This window comes from Panthera leo, chromosome C1, assembly GCF_018350215.1.
Source record: "Panthera leo isolate Ple1 chromosome C1, P.leo_Ple1_pat1.1, whole genome shotgun sequence".
NCBI classification, from domain to species: domain Eukaryota; kingdom Metazoa; phylum Chordata; class Mammalia; order Carnivora; family Felidae; genus Panthera; species Panthera leo.
The window spans coordinates 175,618,927-175,637,240 of NC_056686.1; the positions used below are offsets into that span (position 1 = coordinate 175,618,927).

The following is an 18,314-nucleotide window of genomic DNA, read 5'->3' on the forward strand; positions in this document are numbered from 1 at the left end:
TAACCACTTTGAATTTACTCTAAGAGCCAATAAAAGATACGCCTGGGCCTAAATAACTCTGAGGTGCACTTCCTTAGCCATACAATTTCACTCCCTCGGTTGAATACACATCAGTTGGCATCTCCATGGAAGCTTGAGAGTTCCTATGTTGAAGTATAATTTTCAAATATACAAAATCATGTCTCTCATGCAAGTATAATATGAACATATGTCATATTATTCAATTTTATTCATTTTATTCAATCCAATTAATGAAGGAACATGTCAAAACAACAGAGTTTATTAAAAATTAGGCATATATTAATAAATAAATCATTAACTGCAAAGTTAGATGTAAAACTGATTAATTTCTTACAGAACAATCAATCACAACCTGCAGCATTATCTGGTCCACCAGATAGAAATTATTTGCATCTCTGCCACAAAATTTACAAGTTAACCTCTGCTCCTGCATAATTGTAAAATAGCCCAGTCAATAGAAAATAAAGTTCAGAAAAGATATTAAAGAACACCTCTTAATCTCTTGCCTGTTTACAAGGTTTGGATAATTTTTCTCATAGGAGACACTGTAAATATTGCATGCAACATACTTATACTAAAAATTTATTCATTTATCAGAAATTTATATTTAACTAGGCATCCTATATTTATCTTTTAACCCTAATAAGCAGTTAGCAAAAATTTTACCAAGTCTGTAGGGTTCTGTTGCCAAAAATGTTACCTATTAAATCTATGCCTAGTTTCATATCCTTCTTTGCCTAGATAATAAATAGGAAGTGGTATTTTTACCGCTCTTCTATTCTTTCTATTTACCACTGGGGGGCGCATATAACTCACAATCCACTGGATTCCAGGTCGTGTGATGACCACAGGAGCGTTTCCACGTCGGATCCGCTAGGGGACCGTTCAGATACCACTCACATTTCGCGAACGTCCTAAGCAACTGTGCGCACGCGCACAACTGCTCCCAAGACAGAGCGGGTTTGCGCAGGCGCTCTAGCAAATGCGCAGCCGCTATCGGTAAGACTGATGGGAAAGTGAAAGGAAGGGGGTGGGGGCCGCTGGGAGCGCGCATGCGCTGAATTGGAGCCTGTTGGGTAGTGGGAGCTAGTGGGGTGGCGTATCCTGAGTTCACCGCTCTCTGTGGAGATGCCCAGCCGTGGGTCTCAACCCGAGGACGGCGCTGCGCTGTCCTCTGCAGATAACTCGACCCCGCACAAGGAGGATCTTAGCAGCAAGGTGAGTGTAGGACGAGTCGCGAAGCTTCGGACTGGGCTCTGCTTGACTCCAAAGAAGATCCACCGCGCCACATGGCCCGCCCTCGACTTTGCCCTGAGTCTTAGCACTTGGCAGCCACAGTTAAAGGGAGATCGTGAAATTTGCCCCAAGAGTAGACCCATTTGGCAGTGGGACAGAGGCTTGGTTGAGGTCTTTTCTCTCTACTCTTTGTAAACCATTAGAAATACGGCCCACCCCAGATCCGGATGCTACAGTATTTCCCATCTCAGAAAATGTCACCACTATCCATTCAGTTGTCCATGCCAATAACCTGGAAGCCATTCTTGACGCCCATCACCTACCAGTTCTACTTCTGAAGTTCATTTCAAATAGATCCCTTCATCACAGTGTACGCTCACCATCCTAAACGAGCCATCTTCATCCACCATCGGGAATCTTCCATAGGTTTCCTAACCAGTCTCTCCGCATCCATCCTTACCTTCTTCCTATCTATTCTCCACTGTAGCTAGAGCAATGATCCTGAAACGTGTATCTGATGGTCACTGTTCTACCCAAAAAGGTCGGGGCGGGGGGGGGGGGGGGGGGTTGGGGGGGTGCTAAGCATTGTAAATCTTAACTGCCATAAACAAACAAAATCTTTAAAAATATGCTGGAGATGGGAATGGTTATAGCCATTCAGGTATTAGATGTCCTAGATTTTACTTTAGTTTTGTCCTAAACTAACAGTAACATCTCAGTCAAGTCACTCATCTCTCCGTATCCGTTTCCTTGTTTGAAGTAAAGTGAAATGTATAATGTACACCTGTCATTCCTAAAATGAATGGGGAAGCACTGTTCAAACGTAAGTCTGAAGGTTATACAAATTTGATCTTGGAATTCAACTCAAATCTAGCCAGTTACTACACTGACTGGAGAGACAGAAGGGTACACACCCATAGGGAGTGAATTTTCTTTTTTTTTTTTTTTTAATATATGAAATTTATTGTCAAATTGGTTTCCATACAACACCCAGTGCTTATCCTAAAGATGCCCTCTTCAATACCCATCATCCACCCTCCCCTCCCTCCCACCCCCCATGAACCCTCAGTTTGTTCTCAGTTTTTAAGAGTCTCTTATGCTTTGGCTCTCTCCCACTCTAACCTCTTTTTTTTTTCCTTCCCCTCCCCCATGGGTTTCTGTTACGTTTCTCAGGATCCACATAAGAGTGAAAACATATGGTATCTGTCTTTCTCTGTATGGCTTATTTCACTTAGCATAACACTCTCCAGTTCCATCCATGTTGCTACAAAGGGCCATATTTCATTCTTTCTCATTGCCACATAGTAGGGAGTGAATTTTCAAACCACATACAACTTACTCCAATTACTACCATAGCAAGCCATTTATGCTGATGTGTGACAGATCTGTGAGGTGTGTAAGGTAGGACAGAGTTTATAAAACCTGCTTTTAGAGGCACTGATAACACAATGTAATCAGTCATGTTCACAGTATAACTGCCCTTACTGAAAAGAGTTAGAAATTCACTTCCACTTAGTTGTGCCCTAGGCTACTAATAAAAAGTGAGGCCTAGTTCAGCAGTGCCAGCACTGTGCTAGTCTTTGAAATGTAAAGAGGAATAAAGCCAAGATGGAAAGTGATAACACCTTAACAGCCCCAGGTAGGTCATTTAGTACTGCTTGTTTGTTCTGCATGTGTGGCTGCACTATTTATACATGAATCATGGAAACCATTGATATTTGAGAGGGAAGAAAAGTAGCCTATTCCTTATGACATTTGCTATTTGTAAAAAATAATAATAATAAAAATAAAACATAACTTCAAAAGAAGTCATTAAAAATACTCTTGGTGCTTATTGTCTATTTTAAATAAAAGGTGCAAACTTAGTTTAGTAACTCTGGTCTTTGCATGAATGCTGGTTACCAACACTAAACCCTCTGTCTGGGTTCAGTGAGCTTTCTGACACCTATCAAGTATAATCACTGTTTCCTTTTTCAACTTTCCCCCAGGCGCACCCTCACACACTGCTGTTGGAAAGAATCTATATGTTCACAGACTGCCCACCTGGATAGTCAGTAAATTATAATCCCATATCCCATCTCCAATTTTAAAGGGCCCTCAGTTGAACATACTTGATAGCCTCTGATTTAAGAAGTTTTTCTTTTATTTCAATAGATTAAAGAACAAAAAATTGTTGTGGATGAACTTTCTAACCTGAAGAAGAACAGGGTGAGTTATTAGAGTAATTCTGAATTGTATGTGGGAGAGTTTGATTATATTAACTATATACTAAAGTTACAAGAATTATATCTAAGATTTATATTTACATTAAAATTTGCAAGATGTCAGCATTCTTTTTAGTTACATTGCAAAAGTGAAAAGTGTCCAAGATTTTATACACATACATACTTATATGTTAATTATAGTTGATAATATTTTATTCCCATCATATACAATTCACATAACCTGTGAACCAAAAGGTACTAATTATACAATGTAATCACTAATGGTATTTATTTTATACTTGAATTTGGTGTTTTCTTTTGAAATAAATAACCTTAAAATATATTAAGGAGACTATGCCTTTAAGTGAACGTGGATAGTTGTTGAAAAACAAAAAGGATAAATTGCTTCTCTCTTCCTCACATTTTTTACACAAATCTGCCAAATATTTAACATGGTTATTTAATGACAATTCCATTAATGTATCTATAAACAAGCAAGCTACTGCTTTATGTGTAGTAATACTGTCAAACATTACATTTTAAAGTTCAGGAAGAAATTATTTTGAGCCCTTTAAAATATTTGATACTGACAGGTTGGTTAGCCCTTTCTGATATTGTCACTTAAAGGAATTTTAGAACTTAAGTCACACCTGATACAAACTTTCTAGAGGGCAAGTTGGCAGAGTATATCAAAGCCTTACAACTATGTAGCATTTTGACCCAGTAGTTCCCCTTATAGGAATTGATACTTATGAATCATGGGATTATACAAAGATTTAGTTACAGAGAAATTCATTACAACTTTGATTTCTAAAGTTGGTTATACCTTAAATGTCTAAAACATGAAGACTTAACCAAATAAACTGTAATGTTATACCCATACAATAATGTTGTAAAAGAATGTTTATTGATAACAGAAACTGTTCCCAATATGTTGTTCCTTGATAAAAGCAAGTAATAAATCTGTATTTATAATAAGAGCCTTTTTTGTTCAAGAAAACTGATATGGTATATACAGAAAAAATATTTCACTTCGGTGTTAATGGTAGCAATTTCTAGATGGTAGAATAATGGGTGACTTTTGTTTACCTGTAATTTGCTCAGGTATTGTTCTGAATATATGTTACTGAAGTTCAGGAGTATATACTAAAAGGGTTCAGAGTTTCGACATAACACTTTTTAGATCAAATCATAATATTAGCCTAAATTATGTTTTGCAGAAAGTATATAGGCAGCAACAGAACAGCAACATATTCTTTCTTGCAGACCGAACCGAAATGCTTTCTGAAAGCAAAAGTAAGTTTATTTGGTATATTATATAGAAATGCATGGAAAGTCTTTTCTAGGCTTTCTGTAGAAAATAATAGTAGTGCCTAAATTATATTGTCTATCTGAATGTTTATATCTGAAGATTGGATGGTGATATAGATATAAGTAAGATTAATGCTGTGGTTTGGTTTTCTTCAAGTTAGCCTAAGAGTGTTAGAAAGCTATAATTATTAATGTGTGCTTTAGAATTTTAGATAGATCTAGGTATGAAAATTTTCTACAACTTTCTCCTTTTATGACTTTGAGTGAATTATTTTGGGACTCAAAAGTTTTGTGGGATTTAAACAAGAAACTGAAAAGAGAACCTGGGTGACTCATTTTGGTTAAGCATCCAACTTTGCCTCAGGTCGTGATCTCATGGCCCCTGAGTTCAAGCCTGCGTGGGGCTCTGTGCTGACATCTTGGAGCCTAGAGCCTGCTTTGGATTCTGTCTCCCTCTCTCTGTCTCTCTGCCCCTCTCCCTCACTCTCTTTCTGTCTCTCAAAAATAAATAATAAAAGTTAAAAAAAATTTTAATTAAAAAAATAAATAGGAAGGGATGTATAGAGTTCATAGTCCAGTGCCTAGGCCAAAGTAAGCATTTAATAAATGGAAATTATTTTCCTAAAAGTTAAACATTGTCATCAGAAGCCTGTTGTAAATGATTATTCACACTAACACAGTGCATACACTCAAGTGCTTTGATCTTGGTAAGTAGCCTATGTTCCTCTATGAATTACTAGGTGAAGGTCCAAGAATTTTTATTTTACTTGACGTATCTTCTCCCCTCCCCCCACAGATATATTGGATGAACTGAAAAAAGAATACCAAGAAATAGAAAACTCAGAGAAGACCAAAATCAAGAAATAATATTTTATTTTATCAAGAAATAACTTGATTTCACATAACAATGTGTGGCATTTGCTGTTCTGTAAGCTTTTCTGTTGAGCATTTCAGCAAAGATTTGAAAGGGGATTTACTATATAATCTTAACCGACGGGGACCCAACAGTAGTAAACAGTTGTTAAAGTCTGATGTTAGCTACCAGTGTTTATTTTCTGGTCATGTCCTTCACTTAAGAGGTGTTTTGACTGCCCAGCCTGTGGAAGATGAAAGAGGCAATGTGTTCCTGTGGAATGGAGAAGTCTTTAGTGGCATAAAGGTTGAAGCTGAAGAAAATGATACCCAAGTAATGTTTAATTATCTTTCCTCTTGTAAGACTGAATCTGATATTTTGTCACTCTTCTCAGAAGTCCAGGGTCCTTGGTCTTTTATATATTACCAAGCATCTAGTCATAATTTATGGTTTGGTAGGGATTTTTTTGGTCGCCGTAGCTTGCTTTGGCATTTTAGTAATTTGGGCAAGAGTTTCTGCCTCTCTTCAGTTGGTGCCCAAACATCTGGAGTGGCCAACCAGTGGCAAGAAGTTCCAGCATCTGGAATTTTTAGAATTGATCTCAAGTCTCCTTCCATTTCCGAATCTGTGGTTTTAAAATTGTACCCTTGGAAATGTATTTCTAGGGAGAATGTTATCAAAGAATGTGTTAATAGCCTGACTCAAATTTCAGGAAACTTGCCAACATTTGTATCAGTGGTAGCAAATGAAGCCAAACTCTATCTTAAAGAACCTGTTGTTCCTTTAAATATGACATTGCCACAATCTCCATTTGAGATTCATTGCAGTAACATTGCTAGTGTCCCACCTACCAGGGAAACGCTTCAGGTCTTTCTTACTGATGGACACATGAAGGAAGTAGTTCAGCAGTTCATTGATGTCCTGAGTATCGCAGTGAAGAGACGTGTCTTATGTTTACCTAGGGGTGAAAACCTGACACAAAGTGAGGTTTTGAAAAGTTGTGATAGGAAAGCAAATGTTGCAATCCTGTTTTCTGGGGGTATTGATTCCATGGTTATTGCGGCCCTTGCTGACCATCATGTACCTTTAGATGAACCCATTGACCTTCTTAATGTGGCATTCATGACTAAAGAAAAGACCATACTAACTGGTTTTAACAAAAAGAAGAAAAAACAGAAAAATCATTGTGAAATGCCTTCTGAAGAATCCTCTAAAAATGCTGCTGCTGCTGCTGCTGCTGCTGCTGCTGCTGCTGCTGGTAACGATGATGATAGTTCTGATAAACAATTCAGCGTACCAGATCGTATCTCAGGAAGAATGGGACTGAAGGAACTACAGGCTGCTAACCCTTCCCGGACTTGGAATTTTGTTGAAATTAATGTTTCTCTGGAAGAACTGCAAGAATTAAGAAGAACTCGAATATGCCACCTGGTTCAGCCCTTGGATACAGTGTTGGACGATAGCATTGGCTGTGCAGTCTGGTTTGCTTCTAGAGGAATTGGTTGGTTAGTGACCCAGGACGAAGCAAAATCATATCAGAGCAGCGCAAAGGTATGGCACAGAATGTCTACTCGAAGAATTTCTGAGACCTAATTTTTACCCTTTAAAGCTATTAGCATTTAGATTGCAAGAACATAGCATATTTTAATTGCATTTAATCTGCAATGCAACATAGAAGACTTTTTTAAAAATTGGGCATATTTTACTACTTTATGACTTGCCATGTGTTTTTTGTCTGAAGATGTTATTTTTGAGATAATTTTTTAAGCTTTTCTTTTGTCTTTATCATATGTCATAAATATGGATTTCTGTAAACTGTTACAGGTGGTTCTTACTGGAATCGGTGCTGATGAGCAACTTGCAGGTTATTCTCGTCACCGTGTCCGCTTTCAGACCCATGGAATGGAAGGATTAAATAAGGAAATCGAGATGGAACTGGGTCGAATTTCCTCTAGAAATCTTGGTCGTGATGACAGAGTTATTGGTGATCATGGAAAAGAAGCAAGGTAATTCAGATTAAGTGTTGTGGGTAATTTTGTAAACAAACAAACAAACAAAACATTAGCCTGTGGAGAATTTTAGGTTCCTTTCTTTGGAGACCACTCAAATGAGTAACAGTAGCAACAATAATATGTTGGCTTTATATTACAAACACCGTCAGTCAGAGGGAGAGTGGGGTGGGCGGGGCAGCCAGAAGAGCACTTGTTGTCCAGAGCTCATTCTGTAAGGAATGTCTTGGCATGACTGTTATTAGTACCACAGCGAAAAAGACTATAAAACCGAGGTAGTGAAATGCTGAGAGAAAGTATTTAACGGGTTTGGTTTTGTTGTAAATGTTTACTTTCCTCCCAGCAAGAGCATAGGCCCTACCCCCACGTTTTGCCCTCCAGTGTTAGAGAACCCAGCTTTGTCTCTAGGGACATATATGCATGCTAGATCCATGCTGATGTAAATGCTGGTTCCAGAACTGGATTCCCCTCTGCTATGTGTGTTTTGAACTCAGTTTGGTCATATGTTGCAGGTTACCTAAAACTTGCCAAGAGATCAAGGCATTTACATATGTATACTTTTTTTTTTAATTCAGGGGTTTATTTTTACCTAACAGTATATTTATGGTCGTAGTGAACAAGTGCTTGAGAATAACTTTTTAAATTATTAAGGATAAAGAAAAATGTGTTATAGTTATAAAAAGCATAAGTTTGTTCAAGTGGGTTAATTTATTAAGTGGTAGTTTATTAAAAGGGTACAGCATGCGAGAACAGGGAGTCCAAATCAGCTTTGTGAGAACATCATAATACACCTACTCTAGCACTTCACCATTTCTTACCTCTATTTCAGTTTCTTATATATATTATATAATTTAAATATATACCACAGTATAAAAACTATAAAAATATTTTCCTTTTGAAGGGTGTGTATATTTGAGAGAGAGCAATATTCAGTCCTTTATTTCAGGTAGGTCAGAGAAAAGGGAATTTATTTTATTTAGTAGAACAGTTAATTCTAAAGGCCCCATATGATACCCTCAGGTAAAAGTGCATATGAGGAATGTTTAAACAGCTAATAGAGAATTGTGATTTAACAAATACCCTGATAGTGGGTGGATATAAATAATTTATTACTAAATTATTATACTTTATTTATTATTTATTTATTTATTTATTATGCATTTGGCATGCTGTTAATTCAGCGATCAATTGATTAGATTATGCTATATATAGATTTGCTTTTGCGATTCATTTTTATAAAATATTTCATATGACGAATGCCTTACCTTTTCCAGTCTCTCCTGGAGCTAAGATAAAATTTAATAAAACAGAAACACTACTGTAACAGTATTGCATATTAAGGAATTGGCAGGAGAGTATTAAAGTATTTTAGGGGCGCCTAGATGGCTCAGTAGGTTAACCATCTGACTTCAGCTCAGGTCATGATCTCAGTTCGTGAGTTCAAGCCCCGTGTCAGGCTCTGTGCTGACAGCTCAAAGTCTGGGCCTGCTTCAGATTCTGTGTCTCCCTTTCTCTGTGCCCTTCTTCCACTCATGGTCTATCTTTCTCTGTCTTTCAAAAATGAATAAATGTTAAAAAAAATTTTTTTAGAAAAAAAAAGTAAACAAACAAAACAACACAGAATTTTCTAGGAAATCAGGGAAGCCAAAGGGCAGAAAGTTAGTTTTTTAAATCTAATACTTTATTCTGTTATACTGATTTGTCACCATTTAAATGGGTTGAATGTAATTAAATAATTTTGATACTGTAAGATTTTACCATAAGTAAACGTTTCACAATTTCAGGATTATAGAGTGTTTCTATATTGATCTCATATTCATTCTCTTTTTATATGATAAAGAACAAACACAGATGGAATAATTGACCTAAGACCATACTTGTTTTCAAGGCACTGCTAAAGATTCCTTGTGAAACAATTTGAGATTATTTCTTACCATAGGCCTAATGTATTTATTTTTTCAGGCAAAATTTATTTTGTAGTATATGTATTAAAATTAGTCACATGAAACATTAGTCAGTGTGATTAAATTTTAGGTGTGAAATTGTGTAAATAACCAGAATATTTTTAGTTGAGAAAAATAGTGCCATAAAAAATTAATTTGATGCTATAAATTTTAACATTGAATAAAATGCAAAAGAAATAATCATAACAAATTGGGTTTTTTTATGTAGTGGTTATGTTTATCTGTTTATTTTAGATTTCCTTTCCTGGATGAAAATGTCGTCTCCTTTCTAAATTCCCTACCAGTTTGGGAGAAGGCAAACTTGACTTTGCCCCGTGGAATTGGTGAAAAACTAATTTTGCGTCTTGCAGCAGTGGAACTTGGCTTAACAACCTCTCCTCTTCTGCCGAAACGGGCCATGCAGTTTGGATCCAGAATTGCAAAAATGGAAAAGAATAACGAAAAGGCATCTGATAAATGTGAAAGGCTCCAGGTCATTTCCTTAGAAAACCTTTCTATTGAAAAGGAGATTAAAACATAATATTTCACAATATAAACATTTACTGAATGATGATTATGTAAAAATAAAACACTCAGCTGCTTTATTATTATATAATGTAATGGTTTTAAGGTTCATTACATGAATTTATATTTAACTATATAGCTTAATATAACCAAGTTAGTCAAATTGACGAGAAAAAGAGAATACTTGAAAGAATAGTTGGGATGTTTTAAACTGTGATATCAACATTGCTTTGAGCTCTTACATGGTAATGTCCCACCAGCAACAAAAGAAGGCAGCTTTTACTGACTCTTGTCATGGTAGCTACACCCAGAAATAACTCAATTTGTCATTGTTGTCAGGGGCCTGGCTTAAACAGGGCCTTCTTTGGCAGAAGAGAGAACTCAGGTTTACAGAAGCTAAGCAATTTGCTTGAGATTCACACTCCTGAGCAATACTTGGTACTTCTGTTACATCTCTTTAGGCAGCTCATTTTCTCAGTCAGAACTTGTGACTGTCTTAAGCATTCTCCTGTCCCACACATCTGTGCCTTCCTCTCTTTGCCCCATTCTCAGCTCATGACCTGAGCTTTTCACAGATCAAAGTCATCAGGACAAGAAATGTGTCCATCCACCCATCAAAAAGCTGTGCCTCCACCTGTTTTCTGTATCCCAACCCTTGCGTGTCTCGTCAGCCCCTCTTTTATAGGATCCTTCCTATCAACGTTTAAAGGGGTCTGGTCTAACCAATGTAAAATGCACATACCTAGTTCTATATTTTGCTCTGCTTACCATCTCTTGCCTCCTATCCATACTCCACCCTCTCCACCTTTTCAGCTCCACTCCAGCCTTACATCCACCCACATTAGTCAGTTGTGACCACCATACCAAGGTCACTGGCGTCTATCCCCAATTAGGGCTGACACCCTTTCTGGATCTGTTCAGAGTACTTTGATTCTTTTAATCTTAGTGGGAAAGCAGTTTCAGGATACTGACAAGCAGAAGTCTGTTGGACACTTTCACATGCCCTGAATTTATCCTCTGGTAAATGCAATGTCTAAACCATATTTAAATACTACTTTAATGGCTTTCATCCCTTTACCTGAAGGCAGACAACTTCCAGTATCTATGTGGTCCTGAGCACCAAACGGACATTGCTCTTTATCAGAAGTAGATAAACTAAGAGGTTTGCCTAGCGGCCTAGATTTGAATATAGTAACAATTTTTAATAATAACAATATAGTTCAACACTAAAAACATCTATCATCTATATTGTGATGACTATGTAAGCAGGCACTACTTTATGAGCTTTACATGTATTGATCCAGTTGAATCTGTAGGGAATTTCCAGGTCATCTCCAGCAGAATACTTGTGTGTAGGTGTTTTGTTTTGTTTATTCCTCAGAGGGCCTGATTTCTTTTTAGAACCTTCTTACTACTAAATTCCATAAACCTGGGATGAGGATCTGTGTTAGTCCTTAAACAATTTTTCCCAAGATTTGAAACAGTTGGAACAAACCATCTAGGTACCTGAGCAAAAAAACTTTTAAGTAGAAGAATTTACCTACATTGTTCATAAGTGCAAACATGCAAATCTCTTAAAGAAGCAGTGATTTTTTCACATCCCCTGCCCTGAACAGCAATCATAAATTTTTAGTACTACCTCCATAGCAGCTGAAATAGTGACATGGTTGGACTAAGAAATTCTGCCCCCAAATGTTATAAAACCACCTTGTTGGCAAACTGTGGGAAAGTTGAAGTTATCCCCCTTGAGGTAGCAGCAACAGCCAGTGAAGTTGGGCATTCCCCTAGTCACAAAACACTTCTCTTGGCTTCTGTGACTAATCTTGGTATTCATGACCGCTGTCTCTCTGTTCTTTGGTAACTCCATCCTCTCCACCCAACCTTTAAATATTAAATTTCTCAGGTCTCCCATCCTAGGTTCTGAGCTTTTTTTCTCAGTTCTTTCCCTCAATTTCAGCCACCCCCTTGGCTTTTGTCACCGTAAGACTGCCCAAATGTATGCATCTGCTGCAGGCTGCCGTTCTAACCCGAGTTGTATATCTACAGCATATATGGCATCTCTACTTGGGTTCTCTTACAAATATATCAAGGTCAGTATGTCCACAGCTGAACTCTTAATCTTGCCTTGATCTCCCATTTCTCCTGACAAATTTGGGTGCCACCTGGACAACCACTCTCTTTTTGAACACTCAACCCCCATTCAGTCTGTTGCCACTTCACTATTTCTCGAATCCATCCACAGCACTGCATCTCCGCTGCCACCGCGCTAGTCTGTACCTAGCATCTACTGCCACCAACCCAGCCTAAACTTTGACAATGAAGCTCAGGATCATCAACTCAGCGACCCGGGTGATCTGGCTCTCATCTGCCTCTATGGCCAGTTTTGTGCCCATGTCTCTCTAGTTCTTTACCCAAGGTTTTGTTTGGTTTCTCAAAAAGTTCAACTTTCTTCTCAACTGGATTCTTCATCACCTGTTGTGCCCCGTATCTGGAAAGCTATTTCTCCAACTCCACTTGGATAGCTCTTTTTCATCTTCCGGGCTCAGCTTAAAATATCACTTCCTCTGGGCACCCCTTCCGAGCCCCTGGTCTTGGTTAGCCTTCCTTCATGTGCTATCATTACATCTCACATTATCACCCTGTTTCAAAATACTTGTATGATCATCTGTGTAACTGGAAGCACCTTGAGGTTTTGTGTGTCCTGCCCTCCAGCGGTCTCCAACTCCTGGCACAGTGCCTGGCTCATAATAAACGTTCCATAAATATTTGCTGACTGAAAGAATGATGATGGAGGTAGGATTCCAACTCAGGACTCCTTCGGGGCCTGGAGCCTTCATCTCTGCCACTCTGGTTTTGTGTTTTCACGGAGACAAATCGTGAAAGGGAAAAGTAATGGGGAAGCACGGTGCCCAGGACACGCAGCGGGACTGACTTTTAAAGAAGGGAGGGGCCGGGACACCTGTACGGAAAATTTAGGCAGTGCCGAGTGACCGCCGAGCGGAGGGAGGCCCTACGCGCGGGCGCCCCCTTGAGGCGCGGCCGGGCTATCCTCGCGCCAGAACTGCCGGCTTCCACACGCAGATCTCCCGCTAGAAGCAGAGGACGCCCGGGAGGGTCGACAGAGTGCGCTGGACAAGCAGCCCTCCGCAGGGAGTCTCTTCAGGGAGACTGCCTTCAGATCCCACCCGCAGCGGTTCCCCCCTGCTCTCGCCCACGCGGGGCTCCGGACGGTGGATTCTGGCCCAGGGAGAAGCCATTCGAGACGGCCACCCTCCCTGGCCTCCAGGAATATTCTAAGGACCAGTGTGGACGCAGTCTCCCTCTCCTGGACAAGAAAACAATCATTTCAAAGTAGGTTTCTTCCCTTCCCTTGTCCTTGCCTTTTTCTCGCGTCCATGTGGGCATAGGTCTTGGACAAACCTGGCTTGGCTCTAATTCCGAAGGTATGAAACCATAGGCACATTCTGTAAACTTCCTAGTCTCCATTTCTGCGTCTACCTAGTGGGGATACCAACGCCTATCTCAAAGAGCTGGGTTCTCCAAGTGTCCTGCCCGAATTAGCAGTATCGACATCATCTCTAATCTTTCAGAAACGCAGATTCCCTGGCTCACTCCAACCGACTGAATCAGAAATTCTACAGCAAGTTCCAACAACCTGTTTTAACAAGCCCTAGAGGTTTCGATACAGGCTAAATGTTGAGAATCACTATATAAGAAGGGCCAATTAAATGAAATAAATAAAATACTATGTAGAAAGAACTGGACAAATAGTAGATGCTCAAAAAATAGTGCTTAGGATCATTATTTTTCCAGGAACAGAAAGGCATTTAGTTACATAGAAGCAGAAAGTTAAGCAGGCTCTTCTTGTCTTTCCTTTTCTTTTAAGCAGGTCTTTATTTTCTTGCTTTAAAAAAAAAACAAAACTGAAAACAAAACAAATCTACAAAAAGCCTTCTCCAACAAAAAAGGAATAGATACACAACAGTAGCTTCTCTATCATTTCTTTTTGACATACTTCTTAGTGTCTTTTGACTTCTTTTGAAAAGCAGAATATGATTAATGTTAAAGGCATTTTCTTTTAATGTTTATTTGTTTTGAGAGAGAGAGAGAGAATGCGTGGGAAGGGGCAGAGAGATAATGGAGAGAGAATCCCAAGCAGGCTCTGCTCTGATAGCACAGAGCCCTACATGGGGCTCAATCTCCCAAACCATGAGATCATGACCTGAACAGAAATCAAGAGTAGGATGCTTAACTGAGCCTCGCAGGTGCCTCAAGGTTAAAAGTTTTATTATTTTATTTTAACTCAAATTTCAACTTTCTTATGGTGTAATTAGCTTAAGATTGAAAATTGTAATAGAACTACCATATGACCCAGCAATTCCACCTCTGGGTATTTAACTGCAGAAAAGTAAAACACTAACTCAAAATGATATATGCACCCCCATCTTCACTGTAGCATTATTTACAATAGTCCAGATATGGAGACAACGTAAGTGTCCATCAGGAGATGAATGGATAAAGAAAATGTGGGTAATGTGTACAACAGAATATTCAGCCATAAAAAAGAATGAAATATTGCTATTTGCAACAACATGGATGGACTTTTAGGGCATTATGCTAAATGAAATAAGACAGAAAGACAAATACTGTATGATCTCACTTATATGTAGAATTAAAACACACACACACATACACACACACACACACACAAGTTCATAAATACAGGGAACAGATTGGTGGTTGCCAGAGGAGAGGGTTGGGGGGTAGGTGAAGTTTGAAGGGAGTCAAAAGTACAGATCTCCAATTATAAAATAAATGAGTCATGGGGATGTAATGTAAAGCATGACGACTACAGTTAATACTGCATTGCATATTTGAAAAGTTGTTGAGATAGCAAATCTTAAAAGTAGGTATCACAAAAAACAATTTTGTAACTATGTATGGTGTTGATGTTAGCTAGACATATTGTGATCATTTAAAAATATCTACAAATATTGAATTGTTGTGTTGTAGACCTCAAACTATTATTGTATGACAACTGTACCTCAATTGTTAAAAATGTTATTAAAAAAAGACTGAAAATGTAATGGTTGATCATGAAACAACCTAATAAAGGTGCAGATTTATTTCTTGAGAAATCTAGCTTCATTACCATGACAAATTTCATTGCCTTTTTCTTTTTAGTCATTGCAGAAACTTCAGAAAGGACACCTGCAATTAATTAGAAATGTTAAGATTGCCCAAAAAAGGATTACCTAGATTTGATCAAATTCAAGATGAAGAAACCTACCTGGAAAACTTATCCGTACAGAGAAATGCTTCTGTTTTTTTTGAAAAATATGATCGGAGTGAAGTACAAGAGTTGCTAACTACTGCCTTAGTCAGCTGGTTGTCTGCCAAAGATGATGTCCGCTCTCAGTTGGACATCCCATGTGGAATTATGAGTCAAATGAATAATGTCAGTTTCTCCACTGCAATCCTTCTGACTCCTGTGGACCCTGTTGCCCTCTTAGACTATAGAGAAGTTCATCAAATTATAAGGGAGTTGGCTGTTGGAATTTATTGCTTTAATCAAATTCCCTCAATCAGTTTAGAAGCTAATTATGATCAGAGTTCTTCTTGTCAATTACCACCAGCTTATTATGATACCAGAATTGGGCAAATTCTGATCAATATTGACTACATGCTGAAAGCACTGTGGCATGGAATATACATGCCCAAAGAAAAACGAGCCAGATTCTCTGAATTATGGCGTACTATCATGGACATTGATCCAGATGGGAAGCCTCAAACAAATAAAGATATTTTTGCAGAGTTTAGTGCAGCAGGTAAGAGAATTTAATATGTTTTATTAGAAGTCATCTTTTTAATTTAGTAATTTATCTTTGGCTCAGTTTTACGTATTTAGTCACATTTCTTAAAAGAGATATTTTGAACTCCAAAGAATCTTTTCAATAAACCTTTCATTTTTTTCAATGGCACCAAAATTATGTTTAAGTCTTGCGTCTTTCATCTTAACCTCCAACTTCTGCAGAACAGATCAGATTTCAAATACTTGATAAAGAGTTTTCAGTTTATACCTTTTCTTGACACAGCCTAAGTAGGAAAATCAGTAATAGAGTCAAGAGTAGAATTGGAATGCAATGAGAAAAATCTCTGAACTTGAAAACAAAATGATTGCCAGTTTGGTTAGTCATCTATAATGCCATTTTTGTAAATCTCAAAAATGAATGATATGAAAGTTGAAGTTAAGGATCAATGTGCATCAATGATCTAAGCTTTGGTATTTTAGTAGCATTTGGTTTAGTAAGTATTTTTGGTTCACCTAATTTTTAAATTCCTTCTTTTTTTTTTTATTTTTTAAAATGTGTAGTTATTTTTGAGACCAAGAGAGGCAGGGGGAGGGGGAGAGAGACAGAGCAAGAGGGAGACAGAGTCTGAAGTGGGATCCAGGTTCTGAGCTGTTAGCTCACGAACCTTGAGATCATGAGCTGAACAGAGGTAGGGTGCTTAATGGACTGAGCCACCCAGGCGCCCCTTAAATTCCTTCCTTCTTAGGGCCTGACTTCTCTAAAGCCTGTATATTCACAATAGGTACCACTAAATCCTGTGCATCTCCTCAGCATATGTAAATTTTTTATTCTTAAAAAAAAAAAAAATTCCTGTAAGTTCCTTTGTAGCAGGCCAGATGGAATGGAGAGTAAAATGGAAAATGTGTGCTCCAGACAGTATTCCCAACTACTTTCGCTGATTAAATATATCTAATCATTTTCTAAATAGATTTCCAGTTTGTGGGCACAGGCTTAAAGAGAAGTCTCAATTTAGTTAAAAATGTACTAGAATTTCACTTGACTGGAGGAGAGAGCACAGCAATAGATTTTATATAGATTTTAATCTCATTGGAAACTGGAAAAGGATGACAATTTGTCTTCAGGAATAAAATGTCACTCAGACGCTTCCTTTCTTGACTATTCTGAGAACAAATTTGTTGATTTGTGTATTGCATGTAATTGTCTGCACTTTATGGGGTTGATATTCAAAATATAAGATTTTCAATCTTTATTCAGTGTGTTTTTATACATAATCTTAATATGGCAATAAGTTTCTGCATAACCTTACTAAGGAAGAAAAGAATTAATATTCTCCCCTAATTAGCCAGATTTCCCTTGGCTAAATAGATCTAATAACAGAAGCTTTTAATGGTCAATTAGGTGGAAAAGAACCACTTTTTATCTCTATTGTACATGTAATTGAGGAGAAAATTACCTGAAAAAGACTTTAGTTTGTCAATATAAATCTGGTTACTAAAGCAAATGCCCTGAAAACAAAATTTATTGTTTCTTAGCGTCTCAATAAAATGTGGAAGAATTGTGATCACTTGAATATTTAATACAGTTAATGGTAAGGTAGTTTCATGGAGTTTTCTTATTTTTCCTTCTGTCATTGATAGCTAGATAAAAAATTATACATACACATACAAAATATACATATATATGTTCATAAAGGACTCTAGTTTGATTTATTCGTTTTACAAATATTCACTGAGTTTTTATTTCTAGCTTAGACACAAAAGTAAGTCTGATGTCAGAACAAGTAAACAGGAAGCTTACATACACATAAGCTCCATGAAAAAGAAGACCCTTACCTGCCCTGTTTATCCCTATATGTTTTGTGCCTAAGATAGTCCCTGATACAAAGTAGGCATCAACAGGGGCGCCTGGGTGGCTCGGTCGGTTTAGCGTCAGACTTCGGCTCAGGTCATGATCTCATGGTCTGTGAGTTCGAGCCCCGCGTCAGGCTCTGTGCTGACAGCTCAGAGCCTGGAGCCTGTTTCAGATTCTGTGTCTCCTTCTCTCTCTGCCCCTCCCCTGTTCACGCTCTGTCTCTCTCTGTCTCAAAAATAAATAAACGTTAAAAAAAATTTTTAAAAAAGTAGGCATCAACAGATATTTGTTAAATTGAATTAAATGAATTGAGTTGAATTGAATCAATGAAGAATTAAATGGGAACAGGGGTGTTACACAGCTTGAGGGGATTTCTACCATTACCAGTTGTTCAGATTGGAAATTAAGTCTAGCATGGATGTCCCAGAGGGATTTAATAACTGAACTGAGGGAGCAAGTCCTCAGCAAGCATGTCACAGATAGATAGATCAGCTCAAAGTTTTGACTAAAGTGTCCAATCAGGATGATGTACAATGACTACAATTGGA

The 18,314-nt window shown here is 37.9% G+C and overlaps 2 protein-coding genes and 1 long non-coding RNA gene across 9 annotated transcripts in view; 2 read left to right on the forward strand and 1 right to left on the reverse strand.

The window, feature by feature from the left end:
• The first annotated feature begins 1,064 nt into the window (after nucleotides 1–1,064).
• Nucleotides 1,065–5,645, forward strand: ASDURF (ASNSD1 upstream open reading frame). Its single transcript, XM_042949440.1, has 4 exons — nucleotides 1,065–1,239; nucleotides 3,412–3,465; nucleotides 4,682–4,757; nucleotides 5,569–5,645. Exons 1-4 carry the CDS (start codon nucleotides 1,150–1,152, stop codon nucleotides 5,637–5,639), a joined length of 291 nt encoding a protein of 96 aa, XP_042805374.1. The 5' UTR covers nucleotides 1,065–1,149; the 3' UTR covers nucleotides 5,640–5,645.
• LOC122226384 lies at nucleotides 5,629–12,661 on the reverse strand. Its single transcript, XR_006205605.1, has 2 exons — nucleotides 12,575–12,661; nucleotides 5,629–7,584 (listed from the first exon to the last, which is right to left on the reverse strand). It is a non-coding gene; the product is annotated as an uncharacterized LOC122226384 (long non-coding RNA).
• A 106-nt stretch (nucleotides 12,662–12,767) lies between these two features.
• ANKAR (ankyrin and armadillo repeat containing) overlaps nucleotides 12,768–18,314 on the forward strand; it is a 72,412-nt gene continuing 66,865 nt past the window's right edge. For 5 of the 7 annotated variants that reach the window (XM_042949429.1, XM_042949430.1, XM_042949432.1 and 2 more), the window contains exons 1-2: nucleotides 12,768–13,453; nucleotides 15,287–15,930. In XM_042949429.1, coding sequence (XP_042805363.1) covers nucleotides 15,330–15,930 — 601 coding nt within the window. In that variant the 5' untranslated portion in view covers nucleotides 12,768–13,453; nucleotides 15,287–15,329. Of the gene's footprint in view, nucleotides 13,454–15,286; nucleotides 15,931–18,314 lie in introns of those variants that run through there. The other 2 variants (XM_042949434.1, XM_042949435.1) reach the window with 2 other exon arrangements.